The 20,064-nt window shown below is 45.3% G+C and overlaps 1 protein-coding gene across 1 annotated transcript in view; it reads right to left on the bottom strand.

Annotated features, from left to right (window-relative positions):
• Positions 1-17,660, bottom strand: part of HS3ST3A1 (heparan sulfate-glucosamine 3-sulfotransferase 3A1) — a 142,214-nt gene extending 124,554 nt beyond the window's left edge. The window contains exon 1 of the mRNA XM_049861555.1: positions 17,062-17,660. Coding sequence (XP_049717512.1) covers positions 17,062-17,660 — 599 coding nt within the window. The remainder of the gene's footprint in view (positions 1-17,061) is intronic.
• Between the last annotated feature and the right edge of the window lie 2,404 nt (positions 17,661-20,064).

Below are 20,064 nucleotides of genomic sequence, written 5' to 3'. Positions count from 1 at the left end.
CACTTAGTCATGACGTCAGTGACTGACAACAATCCTGTAGCAGATCGGAAGAGGTGCTGCGAAGGCGGCTTCAGGGTAGGCACACCATCCTCCTTATTTTAAGCAAATTTCAGCTTAGAACACCCTCAAAGCCCTTTCTCTACGAGTCTGCTGCGGTGGCAGAGGAACAGTAGCCATCAAGGAAACACGAAATTAAATACTACAGCTTGATTTTTTTTGCCATGAACTATAAAGCAGTGAATCAGGCAATAAAGTAATAAATTTGTTCGGTGTTCTCAGTTTTGTTCTGTTTCGTTTCTAATGCTTTGTCACTATCACCGTGATTCCCAGAGAGGAGAAAGGAAAACATCAGGGATATGACAAAGATTTGAATTTTACCTGATATTTGATATTTATAGTAAAGAAATAAGAATAAGTCACTGAAGAAAGAATGTCTGATGGCTGAAACTTTTTTAAAAAATTTCAATGTTGGTGAGAAAAAGCATAAAGCGTTTAAATTTCTTCATCCTCTCACGAACATCTAAGTGAACATTCAAGAAGATACAGATGTTTAAGGCACATTTGTTTGTTTTTTCCCCCACTTGCGATGGAGTTTAGAATAGGCCGTTGCAGTACAGCCTGGAAAAAGAGCCCAAAAAAAATTTTTCAAGAAAATTAATCAGACATATCAGAGGGGGGCGTGTGCTCAATAATTAATGCTGGAAGCCTTAGCATCCATCCGGACAGCCTGATCTGCAATTCTCAAAATTAAAAAAAAAAAATTACCTGGCTAAAACCCTCTAAGGGCCCTGGTGGTACAACGGTTAAATACTCGGCTGCTAATGGAAAGGCTGATGGTTTGAACCCACCCAGCAGCTCCACAGGAGAAAAGACCTGGCCACGTGTGCAATCTGCTACTGTAAAGATTACAGCCTAGGAAACCTACGGGGCAGTTCTACCCTGTCACATGGGGTCACTATGAGTCAGAATTAACTCAACAGCAGACAACACCACCCTGTGAAAAAAATCTGCCACCTCGCATAAGCAGAGACATCAGTGCTGAGACTAAGAACACAAGTGCAGTAACTGGGACAAAACAAACAAAAAAACAAACCCCATGGCTGTTGGTTCCAACTCATGGAGACCCCATGTGTTAAAGAGTAAAACTGCTCCATAGTTTTCGTGGGTGTAATCTTTACAGTAACAGATCACCAGGCCTTTCGTCCGTGGCACCACCATGTGGAGTCAAACTGCCAACCTTTAGGGCAGAAGGGTACTAAACACATTTAAGCCCCCCTTTCATATTGGGGGAGCCCTGGTGGTACAGTGGTTAAGAGTTCGGCTGCTAACCACAAAGTCAGCAGTTCAAATCCATCAACTGCTCCTTGGAAACCCTATGGGGCAGTTCTGCTCTTCCCTACTCTGTCCATTGGGCTTGGTTTTTTGTTTGTTTTTTGTTTCATATTGGGTCCACTACCTGTCTGTCCGTTTGTCATACTGTGTGGCTTCTGCATTGCTGTGATGCTGGACGATATGCCACTGGTATTTCAAATACCAGCAGGGTCACCCGTGGTAGACAGGTTTCTGCAGAGCTTCCAGACTCAGACAGGAGAGGAAGAAAGGCCTGTGGATCTACTTTCAAAAATCAGCCAGTGGAAACCTTATGGATCACGGCAGAACATTACCTGACTCGCTTGCTTTGGACACGTCATGAGGAGGGATGGATCACTGGAGGAGGACACCATGTTTGCCGAAGCAGAGGGCCACCATGGGTAAGTAAATCCACAATTCCCCACAAAACTTATGTTAATGAAGGGGAATCTAAATTCTTATAATCTTCTGCACCACTCATAACCATATACTCTATGGAATTCATAAGCAGCAGGGGAGAACCTGAACTTAAAGCCCCAAGTCTCCAGTTGCCAGGCATTTCTACAAATGTTTCTTTTTCATTCTCTAATACACGCAAGCCAGCCGCCCAGGAAGTGAATACCAACGCACCTTGAGCTTCCGTGTATAAGGCAAAGCAGTTGGGAAAACAGCATCGTTCTTAAGCCTAAAATGGTAATTCTGCCTCTTTACTTTGTTATATTGCCTTCCATGAAATTTTTAACTATCAATGCAGCTATATTTAACATGAATACAAACTGGGCCTTGAACATAATTTCTTACAGATTCATCTAACAGCTTAGGACATTCATATTTGTCTTAGATGTCCTCAGAAAAAACAAAAACATGATCTCTAATCTACAATTTTCTGGAAGTATTAAAAGTTAAATTTAGAATTTTATAGCAAGTTTAAGAATAGACTGTTCAAACATTATAGATTTAAAAAAAAAATCTCCCTTATTATATGTAAACTAAGGTACAAAACTCATTCCCAATATACGTTTTCTAGACATGTGTTGTCATTTTTTGAAGTACGGTTCAATGGGTATTTTGGGTATTTATCTCATATTGGGAAGTTTTAGATAAATGGATGGTCACAAAGTAAGTATGAGGCCCTGGCTGGCCAATTCAGGTCCGGGAAAGAAGGGGCAGAGAGCAGAAACCAGGCAGACAGGTGACACTCACTCCACCGCCTTCTCTTCTGACATATTTCCATTTACTCATCCACCCACTGCTGTCTGGCATTTGTCGCCACTGGCTCAGGGTCACCAATGACCTACTAACTAACAAAGCAAACATTCTTAAACCCCTAGTTGGCCTTTCTGTAGCATTTGATACCACTGACCTTGAAACTATCTCCCCAGCTCCGCACCAACACTTCATTATGAAAATTTTAAACGTACAAAAAATTTGAAAGAAGTGTACAACAAACATCCAAATACCTACCAACTAAAATTCTAAATATACATTTTTATTTTTCCACGATCACATACCTACCCATCTATCCACCCCTCCTCTATCCATCCATCAATCCACCTTATTTTTTCATCCGTTTCAAAGTAAACTGTAGACATCAGGACAGTCCGTCTGTGCTAAGCACAGCATGACCGACGGACACCATTCCCCTTTGGGGCCAGAATGAAGACGTGTTTTTCTGGTCCTGTCCTCTTCCCATGCTACCTTGTGTTCCGCTGCACACGTTCATGTCCCTGCTGTGGTGACAATGTCACAACTTTGACAACTATACGTCCGTGGATGGCTCCCAAAGCCAACCCTGTTCCTGAGCTCCACATCCTTCCCATTTAACGTGGAACAGCTGTCTCTTCTCCTGATGCCTGATGCTCCTCCTGCTGTGTTCCCTGTCACCGTCACAGTGACTACCTCACACAGCCGAGCCAGAACTCTAACAGTCTCCAGTTCCTCCTTCACTGGAAGCTATCGATACCCACTGATGCCCATTAATAATGTTTTACATTGATTACATCCTGAAATTATAATATTTCTGGTATATTGGGTTAAATTAAAATATTATTAAAATTAATTTCACGTCTTCACTTCTATTTTTTTTAAGTGGCCACTAAAATATTTTAAATCATATATGCGGTTCCCAAAAGAGGACAATGCTGCCCTAGAATCAAGTTCAAACTACTTAAAACATGTCCTTTAGTAATCCTCAGAAATCTTTCCCAGCCTTTGTTCACCACTTTGAATGTCTCACTACCCACCCACACAGACGGTATGCTGATTTAAAGTGCTCTGTGGGGTTGTTTCTCAATGCAGAGGTCAGGTGATAAAGTGCAACCTCACCGTGTCCCAGGCTATTGCCTCCCAATGCCTCGCAAAAAGAAAGAGGGGGCAAGGGAAATACTGCAAACTAAACATGCCCAAGTACAGTCATGGAAACCTCAAATGGATTATTAAACTTTAAAAAAAAAAAACCCAAAGATGACTTCGTTATTTTTACAGGATTTCTTTTCCAAAATAGAATATTTGTAGTTAAGAGTATATACCCCCATTTCTGTAAAATGTCATCATCCCAAATAACTCCGCATATTTCAAAAAGTCCCCCTGGGCCACAGGTCAGTGCTGGACGCTCTGGGTGGACTATCCCATTCTCACATAGCTGCAGGGAGCACTGTAATCTCTGAACTGCACCTCCTGTAGGAGGTTAATCACCTACATCTCAGTGTGAGTGTGAGTCATGGGTGCTCACCCGAGAATAACAAGCTAAGCAAGGGAAGAGCAAGTTCCATGTTTGAAGCCTTTAGCCTAGCCTGGAAGTCTGCTAACTATGGCCAGTGGGCCAATGGCCTGTTGTGGTATATAAAGTATTACTGGAACCCAGTTAGGCCCATTCGTGTACATATCATCTGTGGCTGCTATGGCCCATGAAGGGGAAGTTGAGTATTAGTGGCAGAGACCGTAGGGCTCACCAAGCCTGACGTATTTACTATCTGAACCTTGACAGAAAAAAAATTGCCAACCCCTAGTCTAACGCTTTCATTTTTTTCATTAGACAAATAATGAATCTATTATGTGGCAGGCACAGTTCCAGGCCCTGGGGATACAATGACGAAAGAGTGAAGTTGAGAGTCCATAACACACAACGCTCAAACTTAGTTTCTCACGAGGCCCTAAAGCACACTCATGTTAGTCTTTTAAAACAGGGACTCTGTTTATACTAGTCAGTGTTTTTCAAACTATTTTCTACTGAGATCTACTATAAGAAATACGTTTTATATCCAGCTCAGCCCACACCCACTTATGTATGTATGGATGTTAGTCAGGAAAATACTTATTCTTACTACAGAGGATTTACTCTAATATTGACTATTTTACTGTATTAATCATTTTTTTTTTTTTAATGACTGACTCCATTCTGCATTAATGCTGGGACCCACAGTTTGGGAAACTCTTGGCACATGCCAGATATTTACCAGCTTACTCTGGTCTTCACCATAAGCCACAGCTGAGAACCAGCAGCCCTGCACCTTCAGAAGAGGCTGCTTTGTTCATTGCAGAATTTTGTTTTGCTTGGTTTTGGTCTTTTTGTTGTTGTTGTTTCCCCCAAATATAGGAATTATTTCTCAATTTGTTTTTAAAAAATCCATATCTAAAGTTCTTTGGTAATATCAGAAGACATGGCAATACAAAACCTATTGGAGCCCTGGTGCCTTGATATAGCAACAGTAAAGTGCTCAGCTGCTAACCCAAAGGCAGAGGGTTCAAACCCATCCAACAGCTCCACAGGAGAAAGACCTGGCCATCTGCTCCCTTAAAGATTGTTCTTGTTGTGTGCTGCCGAGTCGAGCCCAACTCATAGCAACCCTATATGACAGAGTAGAGCTGCCTCTTAGGGTTTCTTAGGCGGTAATCTTTACAGAAGCTGACTGCCACATCTTTCCCCCATGGAGCCACTGGTGGGTTCAAACCACCAGCCTTTCAGTTAGCAGCTCAATGCATAACCATTACACCTCGAGAGATCTTCCATAACTCTATAAGGATTCCCAACCCCACCCCAATGCCGTCACCTAGAAAACCCTGTGGGGGCAGTTCCACTCTGTTACATGGGGTCACTAGGAGTCGAAACTGACTGAAAGGCACCTAACAACAACAGCCAGAGCTGAGAAGCAGTTTCTTGCATGTGAGTTCTCTAACTTGCCACCATTCGCCACAGGGCAAATGCACCTAAAAATCCCAAGAATTTTCCTTGCAAGCAGTAGCTCCCCAAGATCTCCCCGCCACGCAAATATAAAACAGATCCAATTTGTTTTCTTTCCATCATTAAACGCTGGCAGGGCATTCTCGCAGAAGCTCTGGCTCTAGAGGAAGCTTTTATGATAGAGACGGCTGTAATCCCAAGGCCTGCTGCACCAAGAAAAAAGAGTAAGGCCTCATTAGAAAGAAAAACAAATGGCTTTTGCTTCTTTAAAAAAAAAAAAAAACCACAACATTTGATGAAAGAAACTACAAGAATAATTAGAGCCCACCAGGAAATTATATTTTAAAAAAAGCGAAGATACAACTTATTCTTGACTTAAAAGCTTGTTTGTGAAGCGAAATCACCGTATGGATGTATCATTTTCCTACAGCCAGAACTTATCAAAACCTGAGCAAAAATGACTTCTGTTGAGAAAGGTGATAGGAGAGCAGTTTGCTCGGGGAACATAAATTCAGTTGCAGGCCTAATCCACTTCCCTCTTTAAATACGAAAGTTTAATGGGAATCTGCAAAGGTTTAGGGCCTTAACAAATACATCATCTTTGACTTTGTCACTCAAACCAACTTGGCAACTTTGATATTTCCTAGTGAAAGGAATGATCTAATCCAAGTAAGAACTCTAAAAAAGGGAAATAGAATTTTATTCCCAAAATGTGATTGATTACTTCCTCTTCTGAGCACTCGAGAGAGAAAAAGTAAACTTGTTCCTGTTTGTACTCAGATTTCTGCCGCTAACCTTTTACAAGCAGGCAACCATCATAAAACACAATTACTCACGAGGATCCAAAGACCAATCTTGCCAGCCGGATTCCAAAATCTATAAGCATCAAAATATTGGGGGGGGGGGGCGGAATATCTGAGATGAAAAGCAGGAATTTACAGATGAATTGTAAGAACCACTGACTCTTTAATTCTTTAATTCACCAATTTGGGGAGGAGGAAAAGATCATGCTGCAGCTGGTTCCATTCTCTGGAATATTTCTGTCATCCCTGCAAGCCCTCCTAACTGCACTGTTATAATCTGGGGCACACAATTGTTTCGTGAGCGTATTCTGCAGAATTATACACCCTGGGAATTGGGGGCCCTGAGTTCTGGTCTTTTACTGACCTTGAGCAAGACACTGAATAACTTTGCCTCTGTTTCTTCATACACGCGCCTGGTGGATTCAAACTGCCAACCTTTTGGTTAGCAGCTGTAGCACTTAACCACTACGCCACCAGGGTTTCCAAGACTGGAACCAAAGGAAGTTCAAATCAACAGCTTTGTCTTCTGTGGCAATGACCTGGCCAAGACACTGAGTAAGGGCTTGGTAATAGTGGCCAGCTGGCAGGAAATCAATTAGATGACCATTACAAATAACAATGAAGAGAGAATAACACTGGGGTTAACAACAGTGCTGTGCCCTGATTGCAGGTATCAACATATCTAAAGAAAAAAAAAGTGTCAGTCAAAACGTGAAGATATAGGAAAGAGTAAAAAAGACAGAGGTCAGCAGTGACTCAGCAACATTGAGAGAGCGCCAGGTTGGGGGATCCTCACCAGGGCTGCTGAGGACACCAGCAGCTCCGCACGGCTCACCGTTCACCTTGCCCTAATCCATCCACAGCAAGCTGCCTTGTTTACATTTCTGACAATATTTTCGCTTCCCCATGTGGCAGGGTTTTTATATTTTGTTTTTTGTTTTAGCGAAAGGAGTTTATTTAAAAAGTGGCCCCAGGGAACAGGAATAAGGCAAGGGGATGGGCTGGAGAAGTAGCCAATAAAAGATGTATTGTCAACATAGTCACCATTGTGGGCTCCTGGAGCTTAATTCTACTGGGCGCTCAGTGTAAGGCACTTTCCTCCCTGTGGTCGCACCTGAAGGGAGAAGGAGCTGACGCACTTACAGGCCCAGGACACACAGCTACTGGCTGAGGCTGCTCTGGCTGGGGAGGTGGCCTTCGATTCGCTGGCGCCTCTGGTCTGTCCCAGGTGTGGGCAGACCCTGCAGTAGTTTTGAAGGAAAAAACTTGCTCATTTGGTCCACCTAAATGTTAAGAGTTTCTTGTTTGTTTGTTTGTTTTGTCTGTTTAACGGATGGAGGAAAAAATTAACTGAACAGCCCAGAATTTCTGATACGCTCAATATGAGTACTCTGTGATCAGATTACTTCTTAAAAAAAAAAAAAGAAAGAAAAATTGATAAAAAGCAGAGTGACCTTAGTTCTTCCACACAGGCTAACAGATTATATCGACACTTGAATGGTTTTTAAAACTCACTTTTCAACCTTATTTTGATGTGCTGCCCAATTTACAACTTAAAGGTTGCAGACCAGGATCAAACGTGCCTAGGCCACCCTGGCACATGGGACGGCCATCCAACCCTGCCATCACTGAGCCATGGTGGCTGCCTGCTGAGGCAGGAACTACGTGTAGGCAATTCCATCCAGAACACAGTACAATATGCCAGTGACAGAGCGCTGGCTTGTTCAAGACAGATGAACCTGGGTTGGCCAAATTACTTCGCCTTTCTGAGCCTGTTTCCTCCTCTATAAGATGTAGATAATAATAAGCAGTGGTAGAATACTCCCCTCCCATGTGGGAGACGCAGGTTGGGTTCCCAGCCAGTGCATCTCGTGTGCAGCCACCACCCATCTGTAGTGGAGGCTTGGGTGTTACTAGGATGCTGAACAGGTTTCAGGGGAGCTTCCAGACTAAGATGGACTAGGAAGAAAGGCATGGTGACCTACTTCTGAAAATCAGCCAATGAAAACCCTATGGATCCCAGTGGGCCATCCTGTTGTGCATAGGGTCACCACGAGTCAGGGCCAACGGGGTGGCAGCTAACATAATAATGAAGATTCAAGCACTTAAGAAGTCACCCAGCACTACGTCCAACACGTCATCCAGCATACAGTGAGGGTTCAACATTTAAGCCTTACATTTAAAATTACATATTTCACCAAACGTACGTTACAGGCTTCTCTTAAATCTAACCTCAAATATTTTGCTATTAAAAAAAAAAAAAAAAGATTCAAAACGCATGAAGAAATGTGTATACCAACTAAAAGTAAAAAATGCCAGACTAGTAGGGAAAGGTACTTAATCACAGAAATTATTTTCATCTATATAACCATTAGTAGTTTGTCCCTTACAAGGCACAGGTTTATAAACTGATTCAATAAAGAAGGAATGAATAAAAAAATGAAAAGGAAATACTATTAACTCTTATTAGTCTCTAGATGCAGCTGGTGTTGTTTTGCTTAGTAAAAATGAAATGTAGAGAGGACTATTTTTACAGTTGTTAAAAATATCAAAGGAAATGTTTTGAAGGAGAATTTCATTACTCAATTAAATCAGACCCAAGACACACAACTGTGTGTTTAAAAACAGAAGCAGAAAATGTCGGCATACAATCTAAACAGGAACTCTGATTCTGATAACAGGGGCAGCGGGACTTACTAGTCCCGGCAAGAATAATCACGAGGAGTCAGGCTACCCTGGTACCCCTGCTCTCTGTCCCCCTTCCTTTAACCCAAGGGTGGCCCCACAACTGTTTTGCTACTAGGGCTGGTTTTATAAGTCAAACTCTCTAAACCAAAGGCTGCAGCACCAGGCCAAGTGAGCAGGTAGAATACATAAGCTGGTCCAGAACATCTGAGCCATGCTGCCTCTTAGCTTAGGTGTGCCCACAGCCAGGGCCCATCTCTTCACCCTCTAACCAGCTCCCCAATCCCTGATGCCTGGTCCGGCTATGCTTGTGGCAAAAAGCCATATGGAGCAAGCCTGCATTTCCTCTGGCCCCACTCCAGTTCTCTGTGTACTCAAAACCTCCACTTACTTCTAAACTTTGCTGTCTGTCACCAGAAAGGAAACCCTGGTGGTGCAGCGGTTAAGAGCTACGGCTGCTAACCAAAAGGTCAGCAGTGCAAATCCACCAGGCACTCCTTGGAAACTCTATGGGTCAGTTCTACTCTGTCCGACAGGGTCACTATGAGTCAGAATCAACTCAAAAGCAATGGGTTTTGGTTACAAGAAAGATTCAGTTGTGAGTGGGGGAACTTTTACAAAAAACCTTCTTCACTTTCCATTTTGCCAACCTTAAAAAAAAAAGTCCTTGCACTAAGTTCAGGGACAAGAGAGTAGGAGGGGAGCTCGGAGCCAATTTCACTACCAAGTAAGCTGAGGGACAGCCCAGCACGCCTGGAGGCAACAGGTGGCAGGCCCATCCCAGAGGCCTTCGAAAGGAGAAAGGAAAGTCGTCCCCTTAAGTGAAAGGAGGCAGGCTGGGACCGAGCGTGTCAGTGAGAGGCCTGGTCCCCGCAAACGCCTGCCCACTAGGCTGCTCTTGCGTTCTCTATTTGTTGTTGTTGTTTTTTTTACTTTTTGTTTAAAAATAATTTTAGATATGAAAATTGCAAAGAGCACAGGGGATTTCCATTTGCAACTTCACCAGATTCCCCTAAGGCTAACATGTGATCACAGCCCAGACATTAGATTTGTACAATACTATCAGCTGAACTACAGACTTTACGCGAATCTCACTGGTTTTTCCACTATCGCCCTTTTTCTTTTCCACAGTCCGGTCAAGGATACCACAGCATGTAGGCGTCTACTGATGAGGAATTAGTCTCCTTTGTCTCCTCAGATCTGTGGGAGCTGATCAGCCACCCCTCGCTTTTCAAGACCTTGATACTTTTGAAAGGAGCCCTGGTGGCACAGTGGCTAAGCGCTCAGCTGCTAACTGAAAGGTTGGTGATTCGAATCCACCACGTGCTCCATGGGAAAAAGATGTGGCCATCTACTTCCGTAAAGATTACGGCCTTGGAAATCCTGTGGGGCAGTTCCAACACTATGTATTGGAATCGACTCGATGAAGTGCCCTTTTCTCTGCATTGTATCGGGGGTGCATGATTGCAACACGGCAACAAGGTGATGGGAACCCTGCTCGCTTGGTTAAGGTGGTGCCTGCCAGGTTTCTCCACCATGGAGGCACAATTTTTCCCTTTCCTCCTGTCATAATCTTAGCCTGACCACCATCCTCTCCCTCAAGTCCTCTCCCCAGGGACTGGATTGAAGCACTTCCCAACGGAAAATGTCACCCAATGGGCAGGCAGGATCTTCAATGGTGAATCTCAGGCGAATTAAGGGTTAAACGGTCTTCCGTGGGCTGCCTGTTAGGACTCAGGGAACCCTGCACCAGACACCACACAACATAGGATAAGGCGTAAAGTTGCGTTACCGATGTTGAAATATAATCATCTGGAAGGATTTTCATTTGAAGCTGGCTTTCAGAAACAAAGGCAAAACATGCTAACACAACTCATCTGTGGCATATGGCATTTCTTTCAGTCAGACACAGCTCTAGTAAATCCACTCATCATTTATATCCTGTTTCTCAGGTTTATTTTGAAGGCACGTCTCTTTTATTTCTCTCCAAAAAATAAACTCCCTGACTAACAGGAGCAAGGTCTCCTAGGGGCTCAGAAGCAACGTGCAGCTCAGCCGTGATAATCTTAAGTGCCACCTAAACACAGATTGTGTTGTTGTTGTTGTTTCCTTTTTTAACAGAAACAACAAATGATGACGTTTTCAGAAGTCATTCCTATTCCTTGCAGACTGTCCTCCACCTGCACGCACTAGGTGGCGCTACACCCCATATTCAAAGTGGGCTACTCTGGATCCGCAGTCAGGGAACAGGACTTGGCTTTGTAACCTCTGCAAGCCTGCCTCTCTTAACGGCATTTTTAACCTTCATTCCTCATAAACACTTCCCCTTGTCTTGGTCACACTGTCATTAGACAACTTCTGAAGCCGGCCATATCTAAGCATGGCAAACAGTGCTCAAGAGATGGTAAGACACATGTAAATGTTTAGATGTGTGAGCAGCCACCAGCTAGTGAGTAAGAAAGGGGTGCACCATGGGAGGCAGGAAGCTGGGGAGAAGCTTCAGGTCCTGACTGAGACATTTCGCAATTGCTAAATTCTGGCTTCTTGTACTTTATTAATTACATTGAAAATCCCTGCAGAAATTTTTAAACTGAATCAAATTTGCAAGATTTTAAAATGCTGACAAGCATTTATTTGCAAGACATTTTTATAAATGCAAGGACTAGGAAGTTAAAATATTACTTAGGTCCAGTCTCTTCTGGTTACATATTACAGGCATATATGTAATAAAAGGAAACCCTTGTGGCACAGCAGTTAAGTGCCACAGCTGCTAACCAAAAGGTCAGCAGTTCAAATCTACCAGGTGCTCCTTGGAAGCTCTACGGGGCAGTTCTACTCTGTCCTGTAGGGTCACTATGAGTCGGAATCGACTTGACGGCAGTGGGTGGGTTTATGTAATAAGAAACTTTATTTTAACAATTGCAATTCATCACTTAGGCAGATAAACTTTTCTGAAAGCTTGAAGCCTAGTATCATCTGGAAACATATACCAAGAAACGATGCTCTTTATCACCCAAGTTAGTATGGCTTGGAAAAGTTCTCAGTATATACAGCCCTCGACTGGGCCCAACAATCTGACTGATGGTGACAGTAATTTGCAATTCTTCAAATATGTCCCTTAGAGATAGGAGGCTTTTTGTTGTTTATATCAAACAGGTTTGCTTGCTCTGTGACACTTTTCTCCTCCTGATGTGAGCATCTGGTCTACGTAAGGTCAGTCCCTGTTGTCATTAACGGCACAGATTTATTTCATTCCCATGACTCCCCAAAATACGTACTTGGCACTCATTAATTCCTGGCCATTCTGAAGACTTATTTATATGACACAAATATTTTAGCCAGAGTGTCTTCTTTGAGGGGAAGGTGGGGGATTACAAAATTGTGGAAGATTTTCACTCATAAATGTCTATGCATTTCACATAAACTACTTCAGCACACTATAAATCTCATCATTATAAAGGAATATTCATTTATACAAGCTATTTATCCCAATTCCAGCCTCTACCAAAGGTGAGGGGTGTTTTTGTTTTATTTTTTATAATGCTTAAACTATGGTCTCCATGTAAGTCCCTGGGCAGTGCGAACGGCTAATGCGTTTGGCTGCTAACTGAAAGTTCAAGCCCACCTAGAGCACCTCAGGAAAGAGGCCTGGCAATCCACTTCAGAAAAATCAACCACTGAAGACCTCGTGGCTCATAGTTCTACTGTCGCACACTGGATTGTCACAAGTAAGAGTAGGCTCGAAGGCAACTGGTTTTATTGATCAAAAATTTCCTAGCCACTTATTAACTTTCCCCTTATAAATTCTGTCACTTTCCTCACCTACTGGGTCTCTGTTCTTGCAGGCGCATGCATGTGTGCGTACACACACACACACACACACACAAGAACTAGGCCGACTGACTTGTATTGCTCATGCAGTCTACTGGGGATCAAGCCCAGAGTTCAAACATTCAACAAACAGATAGCTGTGCGGCTTCTCCAGGGAGGCAGACACAGTGTGTCACTAGACGGAGAGAGTTCAGTCACCGAGGGCTCCTGGGGACCTATCCATGGAAACCGTACACCCTCTCCCCTGGAGACACTGCCCTAGACTCTGAGTCCTGAGCAACTTCCCCACTTGCCTCGCCTCTCACTGCTCGTCCCACTGTTCTACACTCAGCTCTGAAGATAAAGAGCCTCTTTGGACTCCGGTCCATATGACCTTGCTTGGGTGGCCACACTGCTGCTCCCTTAGCTCAGGTTTCATTTCAAACTCTCTGTGCAGAAGGGTTCGTGGCACAGAGGATGGGAAATCGCACAAAGAGGTGCTCTGCAGCTGCTCCCGGCTGCTCCCAAATGCCTATTTCTCCTTAGAGGACCCAAGTTCCGCTGTTCAGTCCGCCCTGTGGCCATGAAAACACAAGGCAGTGATAAGGAAAGATCAGAACACTTTTTAAATGTTGATGAAGTCGGGGAGCACTAACTCCCGAACTCCAAGCTGAGCAATCTTTAATTGGCCTGTGTGTTATATAGGAAAATAAATTTAGCATTGGCTTTTCTCTACTGAAATTACCCGGACTAACTAAAGAAAAAGAATTAAAACGTAGGAAATAAACATGCTAGTGTAAAACACTGGATAACGAATACTAAAATAAGTACCAAAGTAAGAGATTAAAATATTACAGAAAACAAGTATTTATCACATACACACATACTCGCACATACTTTTATATACATGTCTTTAAATACTTTATAGTGTTTTTTTGTGTTGGGACAAGAAAAAAAAAAAAACCTTCTCTTTTGTACAGATATACCCAGGTAGAGAGGGGACGTGTCTTATTAAATTCTAAGTTCACCTGCCCTTGAACTTCAGCACAGGCACTGGGTCTTGACTTCCAGTAAAGCTCTCAATGTTTTGAACTGAATGAAATAATTTTCCACTTTCCTTTATGAACAGAGCACACATAACATGAAAGAGGAGACAGCTTTCCCATGCATGCAAGTCGCAGACATGTGCTGTCCGGGTACCGTGTCTGCTAAGTTAGGTAATGTAGAATAGTTGCAAACCCTGTCAGGGTGGTGTGCCCTATCTAGAAAAGTCACTGACGTGTCCTAAATCATTATCAGCAAACTTCCTGGAAAAGAAAAAAATTTGCCATTGTTTCATTTATTTTAGAGACAGTTATTAGGTATTTTAAATCAATAATTTTCTTTGGCAGTGATTTTAAATAACAGACTCGTTTTCTTCGCTTTAACTACAAATTTGCTCAAATGGCAGAACTGTTTAGCACTTCACTCTTGAGATACCATTTATACAGTACTTTATTTTTTTCCCTAGTAAGAGAAATTTACTGAAACATCCTGGCAACAGGCATTTGTCCCTTCCAGCTGATTCTCGAGAGATGTCCTTCAACCTTCCTAACAGCCACAGGCTGCTCCTTTGCTGGGACAGTAGGGGGCACTGTCACAATCAGCTATTATTAAAGCAAAATGGGCAAAAAACAAGTCTAGACATTTTAGGATTCTTTGGGTTCATGTCAATGAACACCTAAAAATAATACGTTTTTATACATATAGATGGGTTTTTCTCTTCCATAATTTGCTTCAGTGTTCGAATAGTGAGATTTTCTCTCTGTTCGTGTGTGTGTGTGTGTGTGTGTGTGTTCACATGTGTGTGGTAGAAATCCTGTATTGCAAAACTTGGACTTATTCAGGAAGGTCTAACAGAATTCCCTGTTCTAAAATGTTGGCTAACTATAAGCAGCTAAAACACACTTAATAGTTAAGCAGAACGAGGCAGAATTTTTTTCTTTTTATCTTCAGTTAAGACTTCAGTCTTTGTTACCAAACACCAAACTTCAAGTTCAAAGCCAAGATGAAAGAGAGCTGTGGGTGAAGTTTCATTAAATAATCACATAATAAAGGCTCCATGGGTTGGGTTTTTTTTTTTTTTTAAGTAAGAGTTTTCTATATAATTGAGTTAAATTTATACCTCCAATTTTAAAAAAAATCACAAATGCTAAAACCAAGACGTTGCTCCAACACTGAGAAAATTAAATTCACTAAACCATGAAGTCTACTGTGCAGTTATTTTTGTAACCGCCATAAATTGCTTTACAGAACTCTTCTGCTCGGTAAACAATCCCAGAAGAGATTTACTTTAGAGCACGCATCCAGTTTCCAAAGGAGAGAATGGCCTAAAAGTTTATGACTTTTTCTTGTCTTTTTTTTTGGTTAATACTTGTGTTTCTAGTTACCTTGACCCCTTCCTTCTTCCATGAGCTCAGAAAGGTTCACGGCAAATAAGACCCACGTCTGTAGATAGAATGTGCTCTTAAAATCAAACATTCATTTCTGGAATGAAAAGAAACAATCCTACTTTGTGGAAACAAAGTTTATACGGCAGAAGGAAAATAATGGGGTTTAGTCCTAAACGTGTCACCATATTTAATAGCATTTAGGAGCCAACAGTTGTCTTAGATGTTTCTGCAGTCAGCTTGAAATGTGCTCACTTACAGCACTGTACGAGACCGAATTCAATGCAAACTGCTACAGATAAGGGTTTTAGTGGTCTTTAATCACTTCTTTCTTGTGTCCTTGATGGAAAAAACAGAGGTGCCTTTGTGCTAAAAAGAAGGACCTGTTGTTTCCAAATTCAACAGGTCATTTTTATAAGAACTTCCCAGAGGATACAACATAAATGACAGAAACACAAGGGGATTTTTTTAAGTGGCTGATGATTTTAAATGATATATATTCTATATTAAGGGGAAGCTGTTTGTTTTTCTTTCCAACAAATGAAAAGTTACTTTTTAAAAGTGTTTTCTCATGAGTGGGGTTACTGTAAATTCTGCTCCTGAAATCTATCTGAGGGTCTGTTTGACCCCTCAAGTAAATAAACTTTGTCAAATCATGTCCATTTCTGTTTTGGAGATGAATGGCTAAATTTAGTGGACTTTTAAAATATATCTAAATTGCACTCTAGCTTTCAGAATATTGTTTCAGTAAAAATAACCAGGAACAAGATAAACTTCATAAAATGGAAAGTTCTGGCAACATGATTTTTTCTTGTACTTAGAGGAAAGAAAAAAAGAGCCACTATTTTATGTAAAACAAAATTCAGATGACACTAGGATTTATTAGAGTTGGGCTGATTCAATTATTAAAGGTGGTCTGAATTTGAGAAGGCAAATTTACGATTAAGATCAAAACCATACTTGTTTCCTAAACCGTATTAACAGAGTTCTTCACAATCTAGCCAGGGTCCCTATTTTTTTTTTCCCCTCTCTTCTTCCTTTTTTTTTTTTTTTTTTGAGTTTGCTAACTCATTCGTAAACAGAATTGTTTGAAGATCTTTAGAAAAATTTCTGCCACTCCAAAGAGAAAAGTTAGCTTTCCCTATAAATATTGAAAGCACTTTTCAAAACTCATCTCTCGCCCCAAACAAAAGTTATTACCAAGGAACAGTTCTTTAAAACACGGTGACCGGTTGCTGGCACTTGCTGGACGTCTCATATATTACCCAACTACCGAGACTCCGGCCTGACACTTTTACTAAGTCTCTATATTACCTGCCATCTAGGACAAGAACCTGGCAAAGGGTCAAGGGAAATAAATACCTGATGGCCAAGACTGTTAACCACAGGCAATTGCCCAAAAGATAAAGCAGAAATAAAAACGAGGTTTCCTTGGGAAATGGATCATCTACACACACACAAAATTGATGAACAGGTTTTTAATTTAGGGGGGACTTTTTCTTTTCTTTAGCTAATGACTTGGATACTTCCACAGAAACAGGAGAAAAAGACCGGTTATTCTGGGGAAAGGGAACCCCAAGAACTAGAGAAATAAAACCTTAAGGCCAAAACTTCTCCCCTCCCCAACATTTACTTCCCTGAAGGAGAAGCCATAGCGGGGTACAAGACGCCTCCACTTTTACAACCACTACCAATTCCCTTTGCCTTCCGCATGAGGCGGGAAGGAAGGCGAGGCCGGGGTCACCACGGCTGTCCCAGGAGTCCTCCCTACCCCGCCACCCCGCCTCGCCCCGAGCCCGCTCACCGGTACCAGGCGAGGCCCTTGCCGTAGCTGCGGTCGAAGAAGTGGGGCTCGGCGCCCACGGCGCGCACGTCGGGGTGCACGCGCAGGAACTCCAGCAGCGCCCGCGTGCCGCCCTTCTTCACGCCGATGATGATGGCCTGCGGCAGCTGCTTGTGGCCTTCGTCCAGCAGCAGGGCTAGGGTCCCCGCCGGGGCCTCGGCCACGCTGCTCCCGGCCCCCGAGCCGCCGGGACCCCCTGCCAGGCCGGGGGGTTCCTCTTCCCAGGCCGCCTCCTCGCCGTCGTCGCGCAGCGCGGGCGGCCGGCGCCTTCGCCACTGCTGCAGCTGCAGGAGGCGCTTTCTCCGCGCTGCCGCGGGCCACACGGCCGGCTCGCTCGGGCCGCCAGCCAGGACCCGGCGACCCGGGGCCCCTGCCTCCTCGTCGCCACCGGACAGCCCCACCACGGGGCCCGACAGGGTCTGGCAGGGCTCGACCAGGCAGTAGAAGACGTAAAGGGACGCGAGCAGGGGGCAGAGCATCAGTAAAAACTTCCGGAAGAGGCTGCGGGACAGCGGCTCCGCCGAGGTGGGGTGGGCGCCGGCCGGGCCCGGAGGGGCCATCCTAGCCGGAGGCGACGTCGGGCCGCGAGTGGGCCATGCTAGGCCGCGACTTCGCCAGGTGCCATGACATGCCCCGGGCGGGCCCGCGCGCTGGACGGAGGCCACATCGCCCGTGCGCCCCTGCGGCCGTGAGAGCTGTCCGGGAGGCGGCGGCCGGGGCTCCTCCGGGGGACGGAGATCCAGGAGCCCAACACGGGACCCCTGTCTCCAGTCGAGAGGACAGGAGGGGACGGGTGGCCGTGCTTAGGAAACCATCGTCTCAGACGCGCCCAAGTCTCCAGAGCCTTGGGGCGGCGTTGGGCGCCCCAGTTCCCGGAGCGCCGCCGGGATGGGATCTTGGAGGCGCTGGCGGAGGCGTGTGTCTCAGCCCGGCCCGTGTGGCCTCTAGGCGCGGATCTCCGCTCAACGGTCGTGCATCCCGCGCTCGGTCCGGGTGAGGGAATGCGCGGCTCCCGGGCCGCGGAGCTCCGTGCGCTCCAGGCAGCGGCGAGGGACTGTACTCCAGCCCCGCTTCCTCTAATTCCCTGGCCGGCCTGAGCGCGCTCTCTCCTCCCAGACTGGGGTCCTCTTAGCCCGGGTGCGAGGTTCCCTGAGCCACTCTGCCCGAGCGCGCGCCCTGCCGCTCCAAAGTGCTCTCAGGCCCCACCTGCGAGCCGCGCGGCGGAGCCCGGCGGCGTGGGACCTGTCAGCGGCCGCGGCCACTGTGCTCCTGGCACTCCCCGCCGCTCGCCCGGCCGCCGCCGCCACCGCACACGTGGGGCGCGGAGGGCAGCAAACTTGGTATGACGTCAGGTCCCGGGCGCCACCAGCCCCCGGACGCGCGCGGCGGGGCGCGGACCACGGCGCAGGGGCCGGGCCAGCCAGCAGGCGGGGCGGGACAGGCAAAAGGTGGCGAGGTCCCGCGGCGGCAGCCCAATGGCACTGGAGAGGGCGGGCGCGACCCGGAGCGACGCCCCCTCCCCGCTTGCCCCTACCCCGGCAGCCTCTCCCCTTTGGAGCCGAGAGCCGGGCTGCGGCTCTCCCGGGGTGCCTCACCCACAGCTCGGGCCGGCCTGGTCCCTGGTGACCTAACTTCCACCCGCGAGTCCGAGCTTCCCAACCTTTCCAACTCCGCTCAGCTCTTCATAGCCCTGAGTCCCCTACAGACGTCCTGCGCTCTGCTGCTCTCCAGCCTCTCTATCCACCCGCCGCCGCCCGGAACCACCTCCTCTCCTGCTCTGAACCTTTGCAAGTTTTGTTCGCGCACAGAACCGCGCTGCACGCCGCGCCCCCATTTGTCTGGACGCCGGAATTCCTCCGATGGGCTTTGACTTCTCACTGCTCAACTGTCCACTGCGGCCCTGAGCGAAGCCCTTTCTCCCCCAGCTACATTTCTCCCCTTTTTGGTCGTTTTCCTTTGGATTAATTTAAGATGCTCAAGAGCCCCTCCGGACTGAGAGTGGAACAACTTCTTAGGAAATAAGCTGATAAATCAGGAAAAGAAATTGAGACATTAAAAAAATAAAAAATACAATTCCGATTCCAAGTTCATAAGCCCAGTTTTTGAGGAAGACTTTTTAAAAATGTTTGTACTAATATGCGTGCGCGCGTCTCGGTCAGAAGGTTAAATGTCCTTTCTTTCATAAACAGCAGTTTCCTCTTTCTCTTGCCTCTTCTGACCCCACATCCTCTCCATGCTCCAGGGACCACGGTCAGGAAGGGATACAAACCGCCACGCTGCTTATCAATGGACGGAGGGGGTCCTTAGAGCTGGCATGAGGTGGTTTTTTGTTCCAGGACGATTTGTTCCCTATTTCTTGACTTCCTTGTCTCTGCAGGACGCTGCACGTGTTGGCCATTACACACCAACCACTCTGAGTTGTCCAGACAGCTTTCTGGGCCCACTACGGGTGGGAACAAGGGCCTGCTGCTAGCTCAGTTTCCATTTAGCTGGAAATTCACAAGGAATTCCTGCTGTCCAGTGTTGGACCTTCTCAGTCTTCCACTCTTCTGACTTCCTGTGCTCTGCTGTTTGACCGTGGAAGCTGGGCAGCTCTTTTGAGCTTCCAAAGGGACCCAGTGGTTCTCTGTGCTGGGTGGAACTGGTGTATTTGTTCCCTGCTGAGTCCCTAGATGGTGCAAACGGCTAAGTGCTTGAGGACTAGCCAAAAGGTTGGCGTTCCAACCGACCCAGAAGCCTAGGAAGAAAGGCCTGGCAATCTTCTTCCAAAAGGTCATGTCCATGAAAACCCTATAGAGTACAGTTGTACTGTGCAACACATGAGGTCGTCATGAGTGGAAATTGACTGGAAGGCAGCTGGTTTGAATAAATACTGCCTGCTAGATGTGGTTTTACGTTTATTAATACCAATGCAACCCATTTTGCAAACCAGTGAAGAGCTTATTAGATTCTGATGTCATAAAG

Source organism: Elephas maximus, chromosome 19 (assembly GCF_024166365.1).
Source record: "Elephas maximus indicus isolate mEleMax1 chromosome 19, mEleMax1 primary haplotype, whole genome shotgun sequence".
NCBI classification, from domain to species: domain Eukaryota; kingdom Metazoa; phylum Chordata; class Mammalia; order Proboscidea; family Elephantidae; genus Elephas; species Elephas maximus.
This window is presented reverse-complemented; position numbering and strand designations above follow the sequence as displayed.